Source organism: Lytechinus pictus, chromosome 5 (assembly GCF_037042905.1).
Source record: "Lytechinus pictus isolate F3 Inbred chromosome 5, Lp3.0, whole genome shotgun sequence".
Taxonomy (NCBI): domain Eukaryota; kingdom Metazoa; phylum Echinodermata; class Echinoidea; order Temnopleuroida; family Toxopneustidae; genus Lytechinus; species Lytechinus pictus.
In genome coordinates, this window is record NC_087249.1 from 6,956,662 (window position 1) to 6,967,939 (window position 11,278).

The 11,278-nt window shown below is 38.5% G+C and overlaps 1 protein-coding gene across 1 annotated transcript; it reads right to left on the reverse strand.

Moving 5' to 3' along the window:
- Positions 1 to 4,093: 4,093 nt before the first annotated feature.
- Positions 4,094 to 10,158, reverse strand: LOC129262495 (uncharacterized). Its single transcript, XM_054900618.2, has one exon. It carries the CDS (start codon positions 7,992 to 7,994, stop codon positions 5,910 to 5,912), a length of 2,085 nt encoding a protein of 694 aa, XP_054756593.2. The 5' UTR covers positions 7,995 to 10,158; the 3' UTR covers positions 4,094 to 5,909.
- Between the last annotated feature and the right edge of the window lie 1,120 nt (positions 10,159 to 11,278).

Sequence of the window (11,278 nt, forward strand, 5' to 3'; positions counted from 1 at the left end):
AGTTTGAAGCCACGCGCCGGCTTCAAATCTTCACACGCGCGCCCCTTGATATTGGAGTGCAGTTAGAGTGACGTACGGTATATTTAATTCCATCCTCAAATTATGAAAATTTTGGGATTTTCAAAAGCCTTTGGGGGAAAATAAAGTTTGGGGATTAAACAAATTTGGGGGATTATTTGTATATTTAATGGGACTTTTGAAGGTTTTGGTGAAAAACAATAAAAATGGCTATTTCTGTAAAATAACGTTGATAAACGATCATAGAGGTGAAAAATATATACAACAAAATATAACAGTGTCTGACTGACTATCGTGCTTTCGACTTATGGGCCGAACAAGATTCCCTGATTTTGCCCTCGATCATTTAAGGCTATTTCCCCTGATTTGAGGTAATTCCCTGATTTTTCCATGAATGGTAAAAAATCCCTTATTTCTATGATAAGCCTGATGGGCTACGAACCCTGCCAATCCATTTTAAGGAGGAGGCGAAGAAGTAGAACAAAAAACAGAATGTGAAGATATATAAGATTAATGACTACTGTGGTGATAACTGATAAAGGTCTGCAAGCGTAGATATACTATGTTATTACACGTCAGAATGAGTCATGGCTGCTACCAAGATGGTCGCCGTGATGTTGTCGCAGCTAACACAATAAACCTGTATAGTGTTATCAAACTGTATCTAGCTGGTCTGTTATTTGCCTCCAAATTTACTATTGAAATAACTAAACACAATATTCATAACAAAATTACATGATCTAGTGGCTTTACTTTTGGAATCCCCCAAACTGCATAACTATTGCTTATTTTCCATCAAGTTCAAGTATTATCCGTAATGGTGCATAACAATGATTTGAAAGAGGCATAAACATGTTTAATACCAGATACGTATCCACACAATTTGTCCTTTCTTCATAATGTTATTCTGATGAAACCCTGCCATTCAACCATTATAAGCTACAAGGTCCCCAACTTATTGTTCTGTAAATGTGCATGTAATGATGTAATGATGAGTATGATATAGTTTTAACCATCATATATATTATCGATATATAGGCCTAATTATAAGAATTATATTTGATTAGAATAATTCATTTGATGAGCAACTATAGTCCTTCAGGGTGAGGTTTTGCGCCCACCAGCCCTACGTACCCTGGCTCTACCCCTCCGGATCCTGGCGACATGTATTAACTGATGCATTATATTTATCCGTTACGTACCATATTTGTTAATTCTAGATCAAATAAATAATAATGAATTATGTTATATTAGAATAAATGGACATTAGACCAAGTGTGAATTAGACCAAATCAAAATTAGACCAAGTGACGATTAGCCCAAATGGGCATTAGACCAATTTGCGATTAGACCAAGTGGTCATTAGACCATTTGGCTATTAGACCAAGTGGTCATTAGACGAATTGGATATTGTACCAAGTGGGAATTAGACGAATTCAATTTTAGACCAAGTGAGAATTAGCCCAACTGGTTATTAGCCCAAATGGAAATTAGACGAATTGGATATTAGCCGAAATGTTTGTAGACGAAATGAGTTTAGACTGTGAAGTAGGACGAACTATTAAGTAGACCAAGTGGTATTAGACCATCCGATAATTCACCTATTTGTGTTGCTTAACAATGTCATGATTGTAGATTGTTGTTGTATTTGAAATTAAAAAGATTAAATGCACTAAATCAGTCACTCAATAATATTGGATGTTGGGAACTGCACTGTGGCGGTAAAATCAGCCCCTCCCTCCCCGCGAGCCCACGCCCGGCGAAAATATTAGTTTGAATTATTATGCGCCCGAGCGTAGAGACCGACTGAGAAAAAATCACTCACTCAAACCGCTTGTAAATGTATTTCAGAACCATTTCATCTCCATGTATAGCACCCATCAGATCAAGGCATTTCGTTTCACATAGCAATCATGATGATCGTTTTGATCGAATAAAAAAATTTGAACGGTTCCAAAATTTTCGGGATCAATTACCATGGTTACGAAAAGCAAATTGTGGCGTTCGTGAAGGATCACACGACATCCACTTCGCAGACGCTTTTTGAACGTTGATAATCTATTGAAAATGGCGGTAATTACGATTGACAGATTAGAGGTCATTGTCGAAAGTTGGCTGACCGGGACAGCACATCGTCTTAAGATTCGGACCGGACGAAATTTTGCATATATGTCGTTTGTCCAGAATCTATAGAAGACACCGCTGTTTTGATTCATCGATTTCGACAAAGGCTGCTTTTGACAAAAGATATCAGCGTTATAGAAAGCGTCTGCAAAGTCGGATTGCTAAAATGCCCTATTGTTTCGATATATGACGTTCGATCCAGTGCCGTATTAGATTACTTTGAACTGTTTTTTTTCTTTTGAAGAGGTCAATTATGTAGAAACTTTGATCAAATAACATTAAAAGGCATATTTTTGTTTATCGTTCTCTGTAAACTATCAGTTTCATTTGATGGTCGACTATCTTCCTGAATGATATCGTGTTAATGGTAAAGCGGAAAAAATACCTAAATGTCGGCCAATCGGTGAAAGATATCAAAACTTTTCAAGGACGGTTGAGTTAATAAAAGATTAAAGAAAGAGGACTATCATACTTTGTTTTAAAGAATAGAATAAATCGTTTTAGATTGACTTGTACGTTTATAAGATAATTGCAGAATAGCCGAGAGTCTTTTGATATTTTATATTCAGTCATTTGATAACATTTTGATTAGGACGAGTGACATTTGATTCTGTTATGTTGTAATGTATATACATGTACTATATACAAGAGCGTAGGCTGGTTTGATCCTGGGGAGGTGGAACTGAAGTGGTATGTGGGTGCACATCTTGGGGAGGTGGAACTTCAGTTTGAAAAATCGGCTGTTGAAAGCAGAAGAAGGGGTACAAATTTCGTTTTGATTGCCAGTGTCGGAACTCCTCTGCCTTAACGGGAGGGTGCACGTATACCCAATGTGCCCCCCGCCTTCGCCTTGATAAATTTTGCTGGGTTGATTAAACCAACCATGATGAGTTACTGCGTCTTATTTTAGATCTGTAGATATGTCTAGTTCGGTATAATGATTAATGTGACAGTATAGTGGCATTCTCGGAAAATTAGTTTTTGTTATATGACTGGTTTTCTGGGTCACCATAGTCCTATATGTTTGAAATTAATGCTTCATCAAACAAAAAGAAAACAAACGTCATGGTACAATAAATTCAATTTACAAGTAATAAACACGATAAAAGGCTAGACTGATACTAAAAAATTGGTCATGATAACTAGCGTTGCGCCTGAAGCGCTTAATGACGTTGTGTTGAAGTATATTTCTAATTGTTATCATTGCTTTGTAGTTGCTAGGTAATAGTTTGGGATATTATTGATTACTAACAAACGTTGTTGGAACTGATTCTTTTTAAAATCCTTATTCTAATTTTAGACAGCAGGCTTTTCTCAAAAACTAACAATAAATACGACTTGACTCATAACAGTGCTTTTTTGTAGCAACAATGGTAAATTCGACTCAAAAGCAAAGGCAGAGGCGTGGCTTCTGATAGGGGGCGACCAAACCTCTGTGATTTTTTAAGAAGAAAAAATAACGATACTTTGTCATCTATCCACGTATGCTATTCTTTTTTGAAAGGATAATCAGTTTATTGTAAAAAAAAAAAACGCGATTCGCCCTTCCGATTTCGGCGCAATTTCGTAGTTTGCACCCCCCCCCCCTCCTCCATCACTTTCTCTCGCTCTCTCCTCTTTCCTTTCCCCTTTCAGGGCGTGCGCTCTTCTCTTTTGACTCAGACTTCCGAATTTTTTCTCTTTCGCTCCCTCCCCCTCTCTATATATATCTCCAAATTTACCCCCCCCCCCCATTTCCCATTCATTATCTATCTCATTAATGCGGTTTCTTCTCCAATTATTTTGTTACATTTCTATAACATTTTGTCTCACTCTCTTACAGCTCAATCATTCTAGTTCTATTTCTCACTCCTGTAGAGTTCCTTCAATATTATATGTCTATAAGTTTGATGTAGACTGTAGATTTCACTTTGAAAACGTTACATCAAGATACGAACATTTCTGTAATCTATAACTCTTATCATTTCTTTTAATCAATCAGCAAAAATAAAAGACCAAATACGGAAATAGCGATCAATATATACATACATTATTGTAATGGTCCAGCCATTCACTTTAAGCACAATGCATAGTAAGAAATATATTCTAAGATTACACATATCTATACATTTACACAATTAATGAAACACTCTTTTGTAATACCAGTACATAAAACATTCACTTAGGGGGATCATATCTACAAATTGCGATTTAGAAATTGAGAGTCTTTTAGCATGGATACAAAATATTAGTTTTCCAGCAAGCCTGTACACGATGCCCCCCCCCCCCTCCACCGAAGGGGTGGTCATTTTGTTATATATTTATTTGTTATTTACCAAAAACAGTCTTCAATATAAATAATGCAAATAGATTTCTACTTCTCAGAACGTCTGACCCCCCCAACCATGCAAAATCCTTTTCTTTAAAAATAATATTTTATTATGTTATATTTAGGGGAGTGCACGAACTCCGCCCCCCCCCCCCGTGTACACTGCCCCTGGTAATCTCGCCCTCCCAAGACCCCCTCCCCTGCTTCTTTCTTGATACGCTACTGTTACAGTACTGTTTAGTCAAATAACGAGAATTGGATGGATTTGTAGATAAAAGTAATAGCCATCAAAAACTCGCAAATAATCAGCTAGTATTGATTGGTGACTCACTCTATCTTGATAATTAAACTCTGCATTAGAATATATTATTAAGCTACAATTGTAGGTCTAAACAGTCGACGACAAAAAAAATCTTCTTTCACTTTCAGGAAGATATCACGAACTATAATTTCAAACGTAATTCGACCTTATGTCATGTAAACAAATATGAAGTACTATTTCAAACCTGTATTTTGGATGAAGACAAATTATGACCATGAATGCCATTGAAATAATTATCTAAATCACTCGTCCTTAATTGTGGTTAAACAGTACTGCAGTCGCTTTATGTAATGCCCGAATGCAAGATGCTTTAATAAACTTTGATGACTGATCATTTTCGAAACAACTGAAGCATCACATATTTTGCTAATGTATGTTCGCGATATTGGATATGTGAGAACGATTAAATTCAATCGACAAAATATTATTAAAGAAATAGAATGAAATCAATCTGAACCATAACGTAAATCAGAATCTGAACGGAAAAACTAGAATTATAATCGAATTATGAAACTGTATTCCTACTTCAGGAACCGCCCTTTTTGGTGCAGGTCAGTTATGACCTTAACCGAAAGTACAATCTAATCACATTTAGGTAACGAATATCCTTATAGAACGTGTGAAAAGAACACTTTAAAATGTATCCGGATATCTGGCCGGATATCAGATGTAGGGAACCGATATCAGTCATAATCACTTTAATTGACCCGGTTGGAAACAATGTCTTGTTCTATTGGTAAGAATATAATAATGATCTATTCCTTCTAAGAAAAACAAAATTAAGTAAAAAAAACATTGTTGCGATATGATGTGACAAATAGGATTCGTGTATGATCAATTGAACATCTTACAGTCAAAGTTTTAGAAACGTATTGAAAATTAAATGAAAAAGTTAATGTATATGCTGTCTGTTTGATCTTTGAAATGCACCATATTGACGATGAAAACAAATATAATATATAATAAGTGAAACAGACTATGATCTGGTCTGGTTCATGCATGGTGTTTGGTTCTCTTTACAACACATCAAATGGACCAGCCACTGATATCGAGTAAATTAACGATATAAATGCAAAAAAAGTTTCAGTCATTCATTTGATACGTTGGTGATGATAAATTATCTAATCCTCTATATTCTCATTTTGCGGGAAGGTTAGAACCCATAAATGTATACTCTCGTTTGCTAGCGTCGGGAGGGATGTCATACACCTCATCGGGTGATGAAGAACTAGGCGGTAGTTCGTACACGTATCCGTCATCATCGTGGTGCTTGTCAACATCAACGTCGTGGTCATCGTCGGAATCCACCACCGGATGATCGTAAGGATTGTACACTTCGCCATTCAACCTCGCGCCTTGCTGGAGCACCTGGTCAGCGTAAGCTTCGTCATAGTGGCAAAGGCTGAGGTACCGGCTTTCTGTTCTACCAGGGGTCAATCCACAGTATTCGTTTTTCTCAGGGACTGTACCTTTTGGATTGGACTGGCGTTTATCAGCTGGGACTCTTGGCGGGGGCTTGTTGGGTGGTGGGGAGGTAACGACGACGGGAGGGCGTGGTGGGTTGCCGGTGGGTGGAGGAGGACGCCTGGGTTCTTCCTCTGCCTCCACAAATGGCACCGAGTCGTATCCGTAAGGGGATTCTGAAACAGTGGACGGTGACGTAGGTGGCGCTGTCGGAGGCGGTAGACGGCCCTGGGATGACTGATTACTTTGATCAAGAGCAACGGCATTGCTGTAAATTGGCGAGCGAGGGGACGCCGAGGAACGTTGTCCGCTTTCTGGAACATCCAGAGGAGATGCTGCAGGGGTACCAGCTACACCTAGAGAAACACCCACAGGAGGAGATGAAAGTCCCTGAGAATAGACCCCTTCACCCATGCTATCAAACGACGAATCATTTATGCTACTATAAAACACCCTTGGTGCACCGGTTTCTGGGTCAATGTCACTCCGATCATTAGGCCTGAGACTCACACCACCAACATAGATGTTCTCTCCCATATCATCGACACCTTTCCCTCTCGGTTCTGGAGGACTTCCCATATCCATGTCTCTCATCACAGGGGCAGAGCGACGTCTTGCTTTCCTATCTTTCATCATCCTGTTTACATACCTATGGAGAGCATAAACCATGATGACAAACAAGACTTGTCCGACGATGACAGCGATGACGATTATTGCAATGATGACACCGGAAGTTTTATTAGGTAACTCACCCATTGTATCGTTATAAAAACCAGTTGCGTTAATGGTAGTCGGTTCAACTGTATATAATTCTTTGACTTGGAGCAAAGCTCCTGAAGTTGATGATAACCCATGCGTTGTAGTTGCAGTACAGTGGACAGGACTTTCGTCGTCTTCAAGTGTAATATCGTTAATTATCAAAGTTCTGCCATCTCGGCTTACCTCTATTCGTTGGATGTCAGCAACTGGATTGTTGTCGAATAACCATTCGTATCGGACAATTTCGGGCAGGCCGAACGCGACGCATGTAAAGACAATACTTCCTCCGACTTCAGCGATGCCAAGAGGAGGCTCGACTCGAACATCGGGACGAATCGACAAAAGAGTGACGCTACAGAAACGCGGTTCGTCTACTGCAGGAGACTCGCTGTCGCAGATGAATTGTCGTCCGTTGTGCTCACCGCTAACAACGACTGACAGAATGTTGGGTGATTCTTTCGGTTCTGTAAGGTTCCTTTCTCCTAATCTCCACGTCAGCCTCGCTGGCGGTCGACCGCCTTCGGATCTGCATGTCAGCATCGCTACGTCATCAACGTCTGGTCGGTCTGGAGAAAATTCACACATCGGCGAACCCTGATTCGGTGGCCTCAGCACAACAAGCACGACACTTCTGAAGGTAAATTGCATGTTGGGAATTGCAAATCCGCAACGATAGGTGCCGGCATCTTCGAGCTCAACGTCCCGAATCTGCAAGTGGTACTCTCCAAGATTGGCGTTGCCCAGAATAGAAAGGCGTTGATGCTGTGGTACGTGAGAATGAACCATGCGGTTAACCGTTAAGAACCTTCGCGTTGACAGGCGAAACCAGTAGACATTCTGGTTGCTTTGTAGGTTCCTGATGATGCAACGAAAGAGAACGGTCTGCCCTTCTCGAATAGTCTGGTCCTGGGGACTTTCCACAAAGTTTTGAGACAATGCAACATTGCAGAAACAAATGCAGAATACGGCTAACACCGTATATCTCATTATAGATTGCATGATCTATCGGCTCAGTTATGACTAGACGACCAACTTCGATGTAAAAGTAGATCTGTTGCAGCAAGGTGTATATACATATGTACCCAACCGCTCGCTTATCTTATCTATGCCCATTCCCTGAGCGAAAGTGGTGTTAAATAATCAATTTTCTATCTTGAATCTAAACTGACGTTTTATCAGTTGACGTACGTCATTTCCAATAGATAGCTATAGGAGTTAAAAAAAAATAAGGCCAGACTAATCATAACGCGATGTCATTGTAACCGTTTACCCACTTCCTGCATCCGACTTCTTTCCGGAGCTGGTACTCCAAAGGGGCGGCGGAACCGGGGAGCAGGCAGGGGGCAAGTGCCCCAAAAAATTCCCCGTAGGAAAAAATGCCCTTTTTCAAAATGGAAAATGCCCTTTTTTCAAAATGAAATGTGCCCTTTTTCAAATTGAAATACCCCTTTTAAAGTAAAAGATAATACATTTTAGGTTAGAATATCACAAATTTTTGGCTCGCGCTTTGCGCTCGCATCAATTATTGTTTAGTATAAGGTATTCGCCCTGTTCATGGTTACAAAAATGCATAGAATGTCCAGTTTTCAGGTTGGAATATCACACATTTTTGGCTCGTGTTTCGCGCTCGCATCAATTATTGTTTATTAAGGTACTCATTTTGTTTCTGGTTACAAATTGTGCTTAGAATATACAGTTTTCAGGTGAGAATATCACAATTTTTTTGGCTCGCGCTTTGCACTCGCATTAATTATTGTTTAGTATAAGGTATTCACTTTGTTCGTACAAAAATGATTATGATGTCTAGTTTTCATGTTGGAATATCACACATTTTTGGTTCGTGTTTTGCGCTCGCATCAATTATTTTTTATTAAGGTAGTCATTCTGTTCCTGGTTAATTAAAATACTTAGAATGTCAAGTTTTCTGGTTAGAATATCACAAATTTTCAGCTAGCGCTTCGCGCTCGTATTATTCGATTGGTGAGATATGTAGCACGTATCCTATTCATAAGTCACTAAATGCAGTATTCAAAGGGTTCCTTTATTGGTTAGTATATTAAAAATTTTAGCTCGCGCTTCTTTTTAATCTCTTTTTTATGATTACAAAAACTGCTCGGAATGTTTACATTTCATGCATGGCTTATTACATGAAATTTCCAAAATTTTGAGCTCGTGATTCGCGCTCGCAACATCTCGCAAGGATGCCCTTTTAACAGTAATCATTAGGTCCATAATTGACCTAAAAGCGAGTTTTACAACTTCAGATTTGAAAAAAATTTCAAACCGCTCTCTCGCTTCGCTCACTCGCGAAAAATAATACCTTAATATATATTTTATCAATCAGAAATCACTTCAAAATACGATTGCTTAACTTAATTAATACAAAACACACGCATGATAATCTCATGGTGAAAATATCCGTTTGCACCAAAATGCTCTTTTTGGCAGATAAGTGCCGTGTTTTCGCTTTGCCCCCCCCCCCCCCAAACGAAAATACGTTCTGCCGCCCCTGCTCTACTTGCAAGTTTAGACCATGGATGTAGTTTCTTTTCTACCTCCGTGTTTAGACTAATGTGGATTAGACGTAGCATGGGACGGTGCTATGGAGGGGGATTAGGTGGCCCCATGATTTTTCACTTATCATACAGTGTTTTATTTCGAATGAATGGCAGAGTTACTTGTTTGTTTGTTCCCCCCTTTCTTGAGTTTCTTCTCTCTCCTCTCCAATTAGATAATAATATGAAATGTTGCACATAATGGGAGAGAAAAATAGGGTTTTGTTGGGTCATTGGGTTTCTGCAGAATATCATGTTTTTTTTTATAATATATATGTCACGATTGCGTGGGCTTGCTTTTGGTAAGGGTTTGAGGTGGCTATTATGGGGGGGGGGGGGCAGGCGGGGCGATGAGAAGGTTGAAGGAGGATTAGTGTTCATTTAAGTTTTAAGCTCGGATGTGAAGGTGCATGTGGCTGTCTTTTCTCTTATCCTTTTTTTTTTCTATTTTTGCATTATATTTCTTAATCTTTATTTGAGTGAAAGGTAGTCGGAATTTACCAGTTGAAGTGATTTATAAATCATATGTACATGTTTGCAATTGTTGTGCTCTTTGATTTTATCGGTACCTTAATTGATGTATATGAAATTATTTGTCAGTTTATATACGATTGTAAATGTTTTTCATTGCTGTTGTCAATGTTTACACTGTAAAAATTAATATTAATATATGGTAAAATTTGTATACGAGGGTAATTATGTGTCCAACTAATTTGGGGCAGTATTTTACCCAATGCGGGAAGCATATTGTCCAGTAAGGTTAAAAAAATAAGCAGCAATTACTTTAGAATGGGCAAAATTTTCATCACACTGGATAAATAAAAATGCCCAAAAGAAATGCCCAATGTTGGTTGGACACATAATTACCCTGACTCATGGAGCATTTTTACCCAATATTTTTCAGAGTGTATGTCACTGGAAAAATGGCGATTTCGTTCAATTCTTCTTGCACCCCCATCCCCTCCTGTTATCGAAATAGCCTTGAGCTACCAACGGGTCTCTGGACGTAGCCAATATTAATATTACTTACGGTTTTCTTATGTAACACATTGTTTTGGCACACATATATCTTTTCTCGGAATAATGAATAATGTAGTGAGGGTAGTTAGGTTTTTTTTTATTCGGGATATACTCAATTAATTTGGTTTAAATCATTATTCAAATTTTAAAAAATATGAGAAGAGATAAAGAGTACGAATAATTAATACATTATTAGGTCATGAACATGTTTTATTACTTTTTTTCATTTGTTGCTGCAAGTTCATCCCATTGAAGTCATTTTTGTTTGTTTCTTAGATTGATTTTAACTTTTGTTTACATCCATTCAAAGGGTGCCAGGGCACCGATGCACGATAGTAGCGACCAAGGTTACCTCAGTATCCCAAGATCAACCAATAAGAATTTATTATTAGATCTTTTCATTGCAGGCAAATAATTACTGTAAAGGGCAAATATACTTCATTTTCATTTGGTCGATTTGTTCTTTCGCCTATATTTTTTTCTCGTTCCCCCTGTTTCTTTTGTACGCGACCTTTCTTTAATAAACTGCAGGTAACTTAATTAAAATAATCTTTTAAATATATCTGATGGATTTTTGCTATCATCTCAAGACTCTGCCTACTTACTTTCTGACTTACACTGGCAACTAAGCCTGCTTAACAGGAACCGCGGAAGCGGGGGGGGGGGGCTGAGGTGCTTCACTTTTTTTCCAAAACCGTGTACAAAAAC